General features: G+C 39.7%; 1 protein-coding gene across 1 annotated transcript in view; it reads left to right on the forward strand.

The window, feature by feature from the left end:
* LOC105455153 (nesprin-1-like) overlaps window positions 1–16,000 on the forward strand; it is a 90,444-nt gene that overhangs the window by 68,835 nt on the left and 5,609 nt on the right. Inside the window, 7 exon segments of the mRNA XM_011698246.1 lie at window positions 1–2,076; window positions 2,247–2,943; window positions 3,040–3,339; window positions 3,826–4,782; window positions 8,281–8,583; window positions 11,895–12,152; window positions 13,209–15,944. The exon segment at window positions 1–2,076 is cut by the window's left edge and continues 20 nt beyond it. Coding sequence (XP_011696548.1) covers window positions 1–2,076; window positions 2,247–2,943; window positions 3,040–3,339; window positions 3,826–4,782; window positions 8,281–8,583; window positions 11,895–12,152; window positions 13,209–15,944 — 7,327 coding nt within the window.

Here is a 16,000-nt window from a genome sequence, read left to right on the forward strand (position 1 = left end):
CAAAGAGACCATGATGCAAACGAGTCCAATAGTTAGTCCAGAACCTATGCAAGTATGCGAAGAATCTGTTCAAACTAGCATAGAAGAAACAAAACAGACTACCGAGGGAGAATCACAGACATCAGAGATCAGTCCGAAGAAAGTTGAAACCATTGACAGTTCAGTGCAAATAAAGGCAAAAGAATTAATACCACAAATCGAAGAGAGTGTACAAAATATTCCCGAAGTATGTGAAATCAGCGTACAAACATCACCAAAAAAAGAGAAACAATTAATCGAGACAATATCGGTATCTCAACAGACAACACATATTCCAACTCATACCGTTGAAGTACCTACAAAAGATTTTAAAACAAAAATAATTGAAAAAGAAGATGTATGCAAAGCATCCATTACAGTTACCTTAGAAGAGATAAAAGAGAAAAAGAAAGTAGATTTATTAGATTTAGTAGAAACTCCAGCAGCACCTGATGTACAAGTACCAGAAATTATTAAATCTTTAGAGAAAGTAAAAGAAGAGGAAATTATGAATAAGCTGACACCAGAGATTTCTACAACAGTCCCAGAAAATATCGCACAAATAAAAGCATCTGAAAAAGATACAAAACGTGAAATTTCTGAAATATTTATGATGGAAGATCGTCCAAAATCGTTGGAGACTATTGTAAAGACAAAAGAATCTACGCCTTCTTCAATGTCAGAAAAGGATACTTCGGATACATCATTGGAAATTCACGTTCACGCGACTATAGAATTATCCGCCAGTGACACGCTCGATAGTGTTGCGTCTAGTAGCAAGGAAACGGCCGATACTTCGCAGGATACCACAATTGCCGAAGATCTCAATAACGATACAGGCGTCACCGAGCACGATAAAAAGGCAGCAAAACGGCAAAAGAGAAAGAGAAAGCATAAGACCGAACATCTTTCTCAGACCGAATCAGATATAAAATTAAAAGATACTGCGTTAAAAACTGTAATAGAAAGGGCGAATCGACATGAAGAAGGCATTCAGGAAACACCCTTGGATATTTCAACTACCTCGGAAATAGTATCTATATCGACGAGTGATCCATTTGTGATCGACTCGACTCACAACATTCCAGAAACAATAGTACCTGAAGTAGAAACGGTGCGAAAATCATTTGCACTTAGTAGACCGACGGTAGAATCATTATTAATGTCGTCGGATCAGCAAAAATCGTCCGCAATCACATCTATGCAGTCACCCGAACCAATGGACACTACCGAAGAGCCATTGACGCCCATAGAAATTGAGCAACCTATTCTGAAAAAAGAAAACATTAAACCATTTCGAGCTGAGATCAAATCATACGCCGAAGTAATATCCGAAACGCCAGCAGTATCGACCTTATCCAGCGCGGAAACATACGAAAAGACAGAAGCGCAGTGGAAAGAACCAAAAGTATCGTATCCTCAAGCTTTATCCGCGGCTTTCCTTTTAAAGGAATCTTTAGAATATAGCGCTAAATTGCAACATCAGGGAACGCAAACAATGCAAGCAACTAAAATAATAACTGACCGAGTAAAGAATTTACAAAATACCAACGAATCGAGTCATTTAGGTAACATCTTGCATATCGCGCATCTCGAAGAAGTCACTACGGAGAGACTCGCGGAAGTACGCTCGTCGGATGTTCGTAGAGAATTAGCGCAACTAAGAAATGCTGTTCAAGAGAATGATGTAATAGTTGTCGAAGAAACTCTCATTACAGTCGTCGAAACAATCTCGACTTGGCTAGAAACTATTGAATATCGAATTTTTCTGAACAGAGAATGTCCCACTGGGCCTTCTCACGAGGATGCTAAAACGTATGTTGAATTGAAAGACGAGGTGAATCACGTAGAAGAAAGTATCCGTGAACTCGATGACATTTGGAAACAATTAGAGTCGAATTATCCGAAAGAGGAACGGGAAAAACTGCAAGAATGTGTGGATGCTCTGGAGCACCAGATGAAAATTATCGAGCATGTTACTACTGACGGAGAGAGGCATGCTAATAAGCAACTCGCTAAATGGGATGAATTTCTAAATGGCATTAATAACATATACAGGTGAGATATTACGCAAAAATTGTGATAAATAAAAGTTTGTTCAATAAATCTTTGCAATATATTATTTTGTATTTCATTAAATCCAGAAATAAAAGTAAAAGTGATAAAAAATCAATAAAATTTTAGTTTAATCCTTTCTTTTTTCTCTATGACTATAATTCTTGTTACAGATTAATTGAAGAACAACGTAAACAGCTCGATCATATAATCGAAAGCGAGTATTCTACAGGATGGAAATTACAGGAACTCGATAAATTGGAAAACATAAATCACTGTCATATGTGGAAAACAAGTAGACTTCTCGATGTTGCTCGCGAATTACTGCGTGATCATCCGGGCAAGATAATACCCGAAGAAACTTACGCCGCGCACGAGATGACAAAGATCATCGAACATGGTATATGTATCGAAAGAGAGCGTCTTCTCCAATTGCTCACTTTAGCCGAAGAGTACGAGCAAACTCTTCAGGAATTTGCGCAAATTATCGAAATCGCGGAAAATTTGCTGGACAGTCCAATATCCGCGATAAGCTTGGAACATCTCCAGGAGGAGATGCAGAAGCACAGAAAATTTTTCGTTAATCTGAATCACTGTCGCGCGATTCTCGAATCGCTGGAAGGCAATTTAGACCCTGAAACCAGAGCCAAACACTCCTATTTGCATGAAGAATTACATAGTAAAGCGACGGCATTGCTCGATCAGGCAGCTTCAAGAGCGCAACAAATGGCCTTGGCCGCGTCGCGATGGATGTTACTCGAGCAAGGTGTAAAGGAAGAAAGAGGATGGCTTCAAGTTGCACATCAACGAGTTCCTGATCTTCAAACAGTGACGTCGACCGATTATGAGCAATACATCTCCTTATATCAAGTAAATATATTAATACTTCTAAAGTTCTAACATTTATATTAACGAATCCGTGGTGTGTACATTTTAAATTTAATTTGTCAATTTGTTACATTTTAGTCTCTATCATCGGACGTAACAACTCATCATGCACGATTAATTCAATTACTCGGCGTGGCCCGTAGCCTTCGTGATCTCGTCAACATTGAGGATCCTGAAGACCGATACGGTGAAGCCTTAGATGTGATCATAAAGCTACAAGATGATATTGAATCCTCTTTGAAAAGACTGCTGGCCTTTAGGGAGAGTTGGAACAATCAAGAAATATTGACGAATCGCGTAGAAAACTGGATGACAAAGGCCGAGAAGGAACTTGCTACATTGCGCGACCCGTCAGGAAGTTCTATGCGTCAATTCTGGGTAAGCGTTCTCTCCATTTCTAGATTCTTGTAGATATATTTATAAATTAGTAATCCAGTAAAAATATCGATGGACTTATCGATGGACTGTATTCATACCTGTATTTGGGTCACTGTTTTTCCAACGCATTTGGCGTCGTGCCATCGAAAGCACATGTGCTCTCTTCCACGCAAGTCGTATTTTTAGTACGATTAAAATTGGAAAACGAAAGTGTTATATTACGTAACGTTATTTTCATTTTTATCGTTATCGTCATCGTTTTGTCGCTGTTATATGTTTTTTTTATTAAAAATTTAACTTACATTTCTCGAGTCTCCAAATTCTAATAATTATATTGTTTAAACGCATAATGTGAGGAAAAATACGACGTTGCTTTTAAAGAATTATAATCACCAAATATAAAATGATACACTGCACGAATAATTAAAAAAATCTTAAAATACATTACGGCTGAAAATCTATAGCAATTTTTTATTACGCTTGCAGGAACTGAAGGCGCAATATGAGGTTCACAATAACATGCGTAATGAAGCGGACAATTACTTCGAACAGGCTCTACGAATTATACCCCTGTCGGATGAAATGTTACAGCGACAGTTTCACTACGAATTGCAGGATCGTTGGAATGAAGTCAGTGATAAAATCAATGAGATTCAAAAAGACGTCACTCGCAGCATTTCTTCAGAGGAGATCTCGTCGAATGAGAAATTAAAATTACTCGAGAGGGAACTGAATGAATTACGAATGACCATCAACAGTTTTCACGGGGTGCTGAAGACAGAGGAGGAACTCGACTTGTACGTAGAGAGACTCACCATATTGTTCGAAAGGATCACCTTGATTCAGGACGAGATAGGTAGATTAGGTCTTCTGCCAGCGGCGGAGAGCGAAAGAGTCGGAATTTTATTATCATCGGCGCATTGTATAGAGGGACAGATAAGTGAAGAGCTGGATTCGGCGCAGCTGCTTAGAGAAAAGATTCAGGCCCTCCAACGTGGATTAAGTCGCTTTAGGAAGGCCCACAAAAGATTGTCGACAATATTGGATCAATGCGAGGGTAGCGAAAGACAAGAAAGCAATTTAGTGGCTGCGGCTGTAGATCGTTGTCGATCTGTCGCAAACGAATTAGCTGTTCTTTGGCAAGATCTAATGGCATTAAGACAAATGCTGCATAATTTACCAACCGGCATGAGAGTGACGGTGTCGCCGGTGAGCATAGAAAGAGACTTATCTAATATACAGGATATACATACCGAGCTTGAATCCAGATGCGCGCATCTGCTTTCGTTGCTGACGAATAGATTGGAGTTATGGCGACGCTTTGAAAAACAGCTGGAAATGGTACAACAGTCTGTTCAAGAAGCGGATTACATGATGGAACTATTAACCGTTCAAGGCTCCGTCGATTACGACAGACTGTTGAAAGCCACGGAACGCCTTGAGGTGAGTTATTTTCTTCTACTATTTATACCGGTTTACGCAAAAGTAGAGCAATGTAAAATTTACTCATTGATAATAATATTGAGGTATATCAATGAAATCATCAGTGATTTGTAATGATTTTACGGAATATCAGCGATTTCATTAATGTCATTTATTATTTACCGTGAATAAGAATTAATTAATAGTTTAATTAGAAAATACATAATTATATTGGACAAGAGAGATTACTAGAACGTAATATCAAAACTTTCAACTAACTTTTCATGTAGCTTACGAATGATCAGTTAGATATCCTATTCACCGTAGCAATTTTATGACATCATCGAATAAATCCGACTATAAATACAAACCAATCTTATCAGTGATACAGATTATACACACGCGTTACGTGAACGTCGCGTTTCTCAGCGCGCGCAGGCGTCGCGTTCCCGCTCTTACTCATTTTCGCGGCTTAGGAGAGTCGCGTTATCGTACGCTGCCGCGGTGCCTATCAGTGCCGCGGGATCCGTGGTCACGTTGACGTCGCTGCCGAGAATATCCGTGAACCCGTTCATATCTTTCGAAATATTTTGTTACGTTTCGACCTGCATTATCGCCCGGTCGTGGTCGAAAGATAAACGCGATCGAATGAGGCCTCGCAGTTCTTTACGAACCGGCGCGACTCTCCGACGCCGGAATTCCACGACGGAGACGAAGCACAATAAATAGCCTCAAGGTAACACGTCCCGCTCGCGAACGGCGAGTGCTTTCCTGAATGGTGCGGTCGCGTTTTCGCTCCGCGTGACACGTGCCAAGTCACTACGGATTGCATGAAGAATATTTGGAACTGAATTTCCGGAGTTAAAGTTATTGTGTAGTGTTAGGGTTGAAGTTAAGCGCACAAGTTTTGTTTTTAGTGATTACTCAATAAGTTTTCAATGACAATCATCGCAAACGTAAACATTTGATAAAGTTGTTGAAATTAGTTATATTTCTATCTAGAACGAAATCGGAAGTGGCGTGGCGGATACTACGATTCGCGTGCTTGGTAGACCGAATGATGAGGTTTTTTTTTTAAACGCTCCATCGGCGTAAAATGAGCGCAATCATGCATTATCTGTAAAAGGAAACCGGATGTACGTTCGTGCGGGACCGGCATAAATGCCACTGTCTTTTTGACGTTAGTTCGTTCCACGCGTCAATGAAAGTACAAAACGGCCAATTACTCTTACGAAAGTTTACATACAAAAAAATAATTTATTGCGTAGCGTATGTGGCTTTCCTTCTTAAGAATTATTATCTTGTATCCGTTTTTATGACACATTGCTTAATCGTCTTATAGTCGCATGAATGAGTTCTTTTGTTTAGTCACTTTAGTTTTTTTCAACGCTTACAGTCACCCTTGTTACGCGAACAAGAACCAATGCGCGTGATATATGGCTCTCCAACGAAAAAGCTCGGAAAAAGTTCTCGATTCCCCGCGGCGTTTAAGATCATCATTAATATTTCTTTCCGAAGGCGGTCGATTACTCTCCGCAAATATGCGAATGCGCATACGAGAATACGATTTCGTAAGGGTTTATTTCCGCCGGATCATCGTGTCCCTTTTCTCCTTTTTCTACACGCGAGACCGTTGCAAATCAACGAGTCGCGACGAGACTTATGAAGCAAACTTATGCACCGTTATCCATCGATGCGTATTAAATCAGCATATATTACGTTAGGCGTGAAGTCGTTACAAGCAACAGGTCGTCTGTAACGAGATAGTGTATGTAAAGCAAAGAACGCATAGCTCGCGATCTCTCGTTCGCATGTAGTTGATCGAAATATATAAACGCAATTACATCAAATAAGTGTATAATTGTAGTTATTATCACAATTGATCCGTACATAAAATTACACACCTATAATGATACGTCTACGATCAGTTCTGAAATTATCGCGTAACATAAACGCGATACTAAACACGACGAAAAGTATTGGAATAAATGACTTTATGTAGAAGACTTTATGCGAGTTTTTGAGAGAAGAATAAATCAATAATTGGTACGATGATGTATGTTGAGTGCATTATAATTGTACAAAATTAATAGTAATCGCGTTTAATTGCAAATACGCAAGACGGTTCTCGACTTTGTAAAGTACAATCGATTTCAGTTAATTAATGATGTTAACGAGTCAAATATTATTTTCTACGAGATAGCACGAACGATCTTCACATTCTTTAGAATCTTGGCACGGAAATAGATATATCGTCTTAGATGACGTGTACTTGAAATTTCTATATACCGCGCAATGCAAAACATAGCGCGTGCACTGCATATCAATGATGACTTGGCGCTTACTAGCCCACTTTAGAAATAATTACAAAAGTTGACATAAATGACTGGAGTCATTAGCGTTATATGACGTGGTATGTAAACTGTGGCACGTGGAGAAGCGTGTGTTTAGGAGCACCGTAGCCGCGCGCCCAAGCGTATATTTACGATTTCCTCTTCTAGTATGTACTAGCTATCGATTTATCTTCCCGACTTGCCAGAATTTCAGATTGTCAGAATGTTCTTTAACGTTGACTGATCGGTAATTAATATTTATCTAGTTTGACATACGATACGACCGATGTAAAGAAACAAGTAAAACACAATAAAATAGTCGCAAATACCTACCATAAATTATATTTGTAATTAAATAACTTTTTTTTTAAATACATCTTTTAATAAAATAAATCTTTTTATAAAATATATCTTCCTTCACGTGATAGCGTAGATTTTTTATATTTGATGAAAATTAATATTCAATAATAAGATAATGCATTCGCGCGTGCCTTTTCTTAGAAAATTCACGAGGTGAACGAACTCGAGTACACGACACAAAATTAGTTCAACCATGTTCTGACCGAATTCATGTTAAGTCTCCAAACGTGCTAGTCTCGTGCCGCGAATTTATTTATAGCGTGTTTTAAGCAAAAGCGGCACTTTCTTTGAATTGTTTGGCGCGAAGTCACCTATATAGACAAAGTGTGAGATTCTTAAAATTGAAATACATCACGTTGAATAAAAATAAAAATAAACATAGAGAATTGCGAGATTTTAATTTATGAAAAAATAAGTTGAATCTCTCTTTCTCTCTCTCTCTCTCTCTCTCTCTCGTTCTTTCTTGTTAAATATATACAGCGTATTCTTTAAAAATCAAAAGTTAATGGAAAAATATTTTTTATGCGTTATGTCTCAACTTTGACACTGTTACGTCTCTTCTAAATCAGGATTGGAAACATCTTTAATAATAATAAAAAATATTTGATGAATATATACTTACAAAAATTATCTTTTACCCCGATTTCATTGTTCTAGTATTTTATATCAAAATTCGAATCTATTTGATTAAATAACAATAACCGTTTGATTTCTAATATTTAAAATGTTCACGAATATTAAATAAATAGGAAAAATATATGATATATTAAAAAATATATATTTAAATATATTATATATTTTTCCTATTTTTTTCTTGAAACGGCAGGGTTTAAACGGCGATTTGGGTGCTCGAGAAGTTCTTATTGGCGAATTACGTGCCGCTGCCGAGCCTCTGCGGGAGAGCTGCGCCGCAGAGGTCTGCGAGAGGGTCGACGCCGCAGTAAATGAGGCCGTACAGGCTTGGGAGGACACAAGGGCCGAATTGGATGCCCTTTGCACCCGATATCAACACGCGTGCCGGCTCTGGCAACAATACAGAGACTCTAGCGCCGCGGTGAAGGCCTGGGTAGACACACAAATGAACAGTGTGGTAAATTTGCCACCGGAGGAAGCAGTCAAGCAAGTCAAGGTAGGTGATGTCGTAAATCCTTTGCCGCTAGTATAAATTAAATGTGAAATCTTTACTTTAAAAGTAGTCCACTTTCGAAAATCTTGCTAATCTCTATATCGCGGAAGACCGTGACGAGACGCGTTAATAGCTGATAACTAGTAAGCAAATAGATTTCGGTTCAGCAGTGACCTTCGCAAGAATTAGAAAGTTATGTAAGAGGTAACGCCGATTCTTAAAATAAAGATTTTAATATTGAAGAGAATATAGAGAGATTTCAGCCAAGTTTTAAAACTGTAGTTTTAAAACACCATGTCTTTTCTATCGCTAACGAATGATTTATTCATTCATTTAAAGTTTAGCAAACAAATAATGTTGGAGCTGGGATATCAGTTCTTTGCGTTCATATTTAAGTGCTAATTCATTTTAATTTTATGTACATTTTAAATATGTCTACGTATAAACAGCATATGGAAAGATATTGATCAAATCTTTTTACTCACGTAAAGGAGAGTTGCATTATATGATAATCATTTTACAAAGTCATAAAATGAAGAAATACGTTAAAAGACTAGTTGCTCAAATCATATCTTTTATATTATATTACAAAAGAGTTTATGATGAATTAATTATTAATTTGTCTTAATTAAATCAAACGTATAATAATATCTTCAAACATTAAATTCAATTATTTACTACATGCAAATTAATAAAAGAGAAATATAATATAAAATCAAATATAATTTTTTGACAATTCTCTTGTTTTTTCTTTCATCTTCCTAATTTTTTAAGTTAACGCAATTTGTTCTCTCATAAATAAATAATGTTACATTTGTTAAAAAATATTAAATATTTTTATAATTCGTGTTCTCTATATGTTAATATATCGGAATGAAGAATTTGTTCTGTTACGATAACGAGCGGGTCAAGGACATGCAACAGACGCGCATTCGTTTTCCAATACAGAAAAGCGTGTAATCTATTCCTTCATCATAAAGCGTTGTAAATATTATATGACAAAAAATATTAAATATTATTAATATTCTCCATATATACAGTGAAAGAACCAATATATGTCAGAATAAAAATAATTTTTCTTGTATCGTGATAACGAATGAGTCAGGGACATGCAACAGACGCGCTTTCATCCCTTGAATGGAGAAGCGCATGATGTCATCGTCCCCAACTGCGCGCGCACTAGTATTGTACAGGGATATCATCGCGGTATACGAGAAAGAAACGAACAAGAGTAAGAGTCGACTCATCATCATCGTCACCCCTCGCTCACGCTCGCAGGCGTGCCGGCTGGCAGGGGTAGAATCGTGGAGAGAATACGGGGCAAGAGGGCGAGCCGCACAGACGTGCGCATCGATCCCTCGGAACTACGCCAGTTCGGTCCAGGGCGTTGCGGCGTTTACAGCATCCGGCATTCACGCTCCCGATACGTTTTCTCTCAAAGTATCGTTTATCTCGTCGGAAACGCGCGCACTCTCGTTATCGCTCCTTCTTATCTCTCTGAGGAAATGTTTAAACATTCGCGACATCTGTCACGCGTGCAAGAGTGCGTGAGCGTAAATCTATCGCGTGCGTGATATACGTAGGAATGTGTTTGTACATGTGTACGCGTATGTGAAATGCGCAACGGCAATTCGGACCATGTGCTTAGACGACAGAAGAAGGTACAGTACCGCACGTGTTCGCCTAGTTCTGGAGCGGAACTTTATGAGAACGCGCGACAAAAAGCAGAAAGCATGAGCGACAATCTGGAGTAAAGACATGTGCACGCCGGAAGAAATAAAGGTAAAACGACGGACAAATAGAAGGACAATGGAATTTAAAGGCCGCAAATATTTACTACTAGCCGAAGATTCCTGCCGATTATAATAGACAGGAATAATTTTTACGACGCAAAAAATAGCGTGTGTCTTTTCTGAGATTATATTTTTATTTGTCGCACTAACAAAAAAATTTTTTTTAAGTGACAAAATCTAGATCAGATTGAATTTTAATGTCAAATTATTTAAAAATACATGTTAAATGTTACGAAGAAAAATTTCAAATATTTTGGATTATATATAAAAATCTCTTAGAAAAATTACCATTTCCAAGCTTGTTGCATTGAAAGTTAAACACAAAGAACTGTACAAATAAAATCGAAAGTGTCCTTGTGCAAAATCGAAATGTCCTTTTGTATTTTGTAAAATACAAGGGTAACCGCTCATTGTCAGTTGATGAAATAATAACATATAAGCGTGTTCTGTAAAGACGGATATTAGTGCTCGTGCGAATATGCGACGGTCTTGCCCTGTGATTGATAATGTATATGCATGTTAAGGAACATATGCATCCATTTATCTAGTTATCGTTAAAAAAACTTGAAGAAAAAATAAATCCTTTTAATTCCATTTGAGCACTTCGGAACAATGTTGCGATCTCACGTGAAAATAAAAAAAAAAAAGATGTATCAGCTTATATCTTTTGATATATTTCTCAACATCGTAGAATAAAGCTAAGCACTATACCACAGCGAGATATTGAATAACGCAGATTAAATCAATACGTTCATCGCGTGAACGTGACTATAACTATTCAGACCTCTTCGAATAATTACGGGTTCGAGTATTTAATTGTCGGGATACAGCCGCAGATGTATCGTTCCCTTTCGCATCTTCAGGTGTAATTATTAGCAGATTACTAATAATTAAAGAAATTTTTCTAATTTAGCACAAACGTCTTGTTATATAAAAAAAAAATAACTAAATTATGCGAACCACGAATTATATAAAAAAATTTTTTATTTTAATCAAGATTATCTTAGATAATCATGTTTTTATATAAAATGTATTTCTCAACGAGAACGATGTAATAATGAGTTCCGGAAAAACGCGTGTATAGCGTTTTCATAGTAAACTTGGTTCCCACATAGAAGGGGGTAATAGATATACATGCATGCCTATAAATATCGATAGAGAGAAATAAACACGTGCTTTTCTTGTAGACGACTCTAGATCCGTTCTAGATCTGTCTCGCTTGACTGCATCTTGAGCAAGAGAAATGATTTTATTAAAGTTTTTTTATTAATGTTGATATGATGGATTCGTATCAAAATGATAAAAATACAAATACAATATAAAATTAAATAAGATAAATTGTAAAAATATATGATATAAAATAATAAGAAAATAATTTTAAATAGAAAATAAAATTTATGTTTCGTATATTGGACACAGTACATTCGAAACGAAAAAAATTAAAAAAACAAGCTCCGCGTGAAAAATTTGAGGAGAATGCAGACGCGCGTTAAAGCTTGGATATTTTAAACTTGTTTTTAGGTTTGCGAGGAGACACTGGCGGAGCACAAAGAAAGACTAGCGGAACTGCGCGGTCTGGTGGCACAGATCGCATCGGATGTGGGTTTGGACGCTGGTGGACCGCTGCACTGCGAAGTCGAAGCGCTAGGTCAACGACTCGAAGATGTTCGAGAAACCTTGTCGACCCTTGCGGACACGGTGGATGCTCGTGTCCTCAACCAGGAACTTGCCCGCGGTGATCTATGCCAGACGAAAAATTTCCTGGATTCGGTCCAACAGGTACATGCCTTCGTTCATGCTGCATTTGCTTCTACCCTAACTGCGGGCCAGTCAAACGTCTTTCTTTCTTTTTTATAACACGATGTGCTCGGGTGTTATGAGTGTCGATTTTTTCATAAAGAAATTTAAAAAAAATTGTAGATTTATAAAAAATCTTTTTGCTATCTACCTAATATAAAAAATCAGAAAAAATAATTTTACCAAGTTATAACGAGTGTAAGATATTTCGATTTTCAATTTGATATCAAACTTTAGAGTTATAAACATATATATGATAGCTCCACGTATTTTTCTCGGGTGTGTGTATTCAACGCGTTGGTTAATCCTGGCACGTACATACGAAACGGCTTCAGGACCTTGAAGAACGAGGCCTTCCTCGAATTTCTCACAGTTAAAACATTTTTCAAGGATCGATGTACACGTTCCCTTGCGCTCGGAAGGTGATAGTTAGACCCGCGGCGTTAGGTCGCTTTAGTCTGACGTACTAACGCGTCCATCAGTTCTCAAGCGGCGCACCATTGGTGCTTGGCACAACCTCGATCATCGCTTCGCACGCGCGTTTATATTTTAATCGCGGTAGTTCCGAAACAATTTGTTATGTCAAGGCCGAAGGGCTTAACCCGTGGTGGCAATTACATCAGTCACGAAATCCGCAACAGCTGAATGGCTGCAACACTCGTGCACACAGCGTCGGCCGAAACTTTCGAACTTGAGAGCGGCGCCGCGCGCCGCGCCGAGTTCCGAGTTTCCCGACGGAATTTACGGCGTGCATCGTCAACGTCGATCGACAGATAAAGGCGATTCAATACGATCCTTATACTTGCCAGGAGAATATACCTAACTACATCGCTACGTTGTTGAATCACGTTTCCTTCGAAGCGCCTAGTAAGAACGATACTTAACCAGCACATCGATCGACATGATTGTCGAAAATTCACGGAACCATTCACGCGCGCCAAATTAGCTCATAAACTTTTTTTATTTCCCTGTCCATTTTTTTAAAGAACCCGTCGAATATCGGTCGTAATCAGAAGGACTTGTCTGTTAATTTTTCAGAGTCTGACGGCGGTGGGTCAAGGCGAGTCTAACGAACAGCTGACGGTGCTGCGAAACCATTTACTCGCGTTAACGCGAACCGAGCCGCAGCTTCAATCCATCAAGGATCGCGCGTTAGATGTTTCCGTGCAACAACCGTCAGTGGTCGAGGTGGTTCAGTTATGGCAGCGCGTATTTCAAGAAACTTTTCAGCAATATCACCGCTTGTCAACACGCCTGATTCGCTCGCAAGATATGATCGCCGCGTTAAAGCTCTGGGAAGAATATCTGACGCATGTGCAAGATTTTCTGTCGAGCGGTATGCCAGGTGATTACAACAGTTTGTCGGAGCATCGGAATCTCTGCGAGGTACATCGAAAACTTTTACCCGAACAACAGAATCTCATATTGACGGTACGACAAGGGGAGGATCGTGATCGATCGGTCGCCGAGCAATTCAACGCCTTGACAAATCTCCACAATGAGACGTTGGCGAGAATATTGGAGCGACATACGGCAGTGCGTGACAGGATATCGGCCTGGGATAAATATAAATTAGATCAAAGGAAATTGTTAGCATGGTTGAAGGAGATTGAAAGAGAACGGCAGCGCATGAAACTACAGTTCATTCATCTGAGAAGGCTCGAAAAGATTCTACAGAGAATTCAGGCGCTGTTGGATAAGATTCCGGTTGGCGAGACTCAGATAGAGTCTCTTCAAGAGCAGCACGAATACCTCTTAACTAATTGCGACGAGGCGCTGGCCGTCTCGATACGCATGGAACACGCTGCGCACGTACAACGAATCGCGAATCTGCGAGCCGGTCTGGAAACCTGGAGGGACTTTGTTCAGCGAGTGCAAAAATTGCACGAGGAGCACGTCGAGCAAACTGAGACGATCGTCACGACCTTCCAAGAAATCGGTCAAACATTGAGCGCGGCCTTCCACGCGGGACCAACAAGTTTATCCAAGACGAAGGAACAACTTGATTCGCTTGAACATCTAAGAACTCGTCTAGCTGACGCGCAACACAATTTGGAATCTCTTGGTGTAATTACGGAACAATTGAGGGAGTGTCTGAGCCCGAGTGACATGAAAACATTAAATCAACAAGACGCGCTTCTGTCGCAACAACACGGTGATCTTGAGTATCAATTAGCTTTATTAGCATATAAGCTTGGCGAACGCTGTGCTCTTCATGGTCGATGGGAGAACAGGTTAAACAAATTGTTGTCGTGGATGGAGGATGCGGCAACCAGAGCGCAGGACTACGACACGATGGCACTGGATGAACCTGAAGAGGCGGTGAAACGACTCGAGTGCGAGCTACAGACGGAGATGAGCTTGAAACAGCGCGAGCTCGAGTGGTTACAGAATACCGGGCAAGAGCTAATAGAAGTCGCCGAGGAGACGGAAAAAGCAAAGCTCCAGCAATCTTTAGATGACGTCAACGAGAAGTGGAATCGTCTAATGGCCGGCGGTAAAGCAAGAGCTAACAAACTGATCGATCTAATTCAAACTATGGACTCATTGCTGAAGAGGATAACTGATTTACGGACTTGGCTGACCGGTGTCGAAAGTCAATTATCGGAGGTTATCATTATCGAGAAATTCGAGCAGAGGAGTATCGATAAAAAGCTTGAGGATCACGACCATCTTAAGACCACCATTGAAGCTGAAAGCGGTAATATCGGCGAGGTGTTGAATTTATGTGAAATCCTGTTAAACGATTGCGACACATGGAAAGCCTCCTTCAACACGGACGTGATAAAGAACGGTATGGAAAGTCTGGAGAAACGATGGAAAGTCGTGTGTATTAAATCTACTGAACGCAAGCGAAAAATCATGATGATTTGGAAACTGCTGCAAGAGCTGGACAAAACCAGTTGCGAGCATGAACCGTGGCTAGCCAAGACGGAGAACTCTCTGTTGGAGTTAGAGAACGATCTTACAGAGATCTCGAAAGAAGAATCGGAGAAAATAACCGAGAAAGCTAAATCAATTGCTAAGGATATTGAAGCACATCAGAAAGCCTTGAAAATCCTCGAACAGATATTTGGGCGTCTAGCCAAGTCCGGATTAGATCCCGACAACTTTAGGTTTCTCACGGCCGAGACGCGAAAGATAATTGACAGATGGTTGGCTCTCGAGACAAGAATCAACGCTATCATCTCGAGTATCCAACGAGAACAGAGGACTTATCGCGAGTTTGTGTCCACGCATGGTACCGCGGTAGTGGGCTTGACGCAAGTGGATGTCCGTCTAACGCAAATGCAGCATCTCGCCACGCCCGACCAGAGATCGTCTTTGCGACGAAGGCGTCAACAGTTGTGCGAAATCGAGGAAGAGCTCGATACTCAAAACGTTACGCTGCGCAAGGCAGACGAGCTGGCATTGCGAGTCATGCAGGAAAGCAATCCTGACGATGTGGCCGCGATTCAGGAGCTGGTGGACGAATATCAGCTCCTGTGGCGGGATATCAAGGCGCGAGTGACTGCACTGAAAGCGGAACTGGAGACGCAAGAAAGATCAGAGGTTGACGAGGCGGTGCAGGTGGAGACTTTGAAATTTGAGCAGGACACCGCGGTTCAAGTAGACACTCTACCGAGACTTATCAGAATGACTTCGTGTGACGCATATTTGATGGAATTGGAAACTGCGTTAAACGAATGCAATAATGCCCTAAATGCTTTGGAAGCAGCGGTAACGCCTGATCCTGTTTCTGGTCCTGGGCTCAACGCGGCTGCTAAAACTATCGTAAGATTTTCAGTTTTATTTTCGATTAAACATACTGTTCGCTTATTTTATTAAAG

Source organism: Wasmannia auropunctata, unplaced genomic scaffold (genome assembly GCF_000956235.1).
Source record: "Wasmannia auropunctata unplaced genomic scaffold, wasmannia.A_1.0 LD335921.1, whole genome shotgun sequence".
NCBI classification, from domain to species: Eukaryota; Metazoa; Arthropoda; class Insecta; order Hymenoptera; family Formicidae; genus Wasmannia; species Wasmannia auropunctata.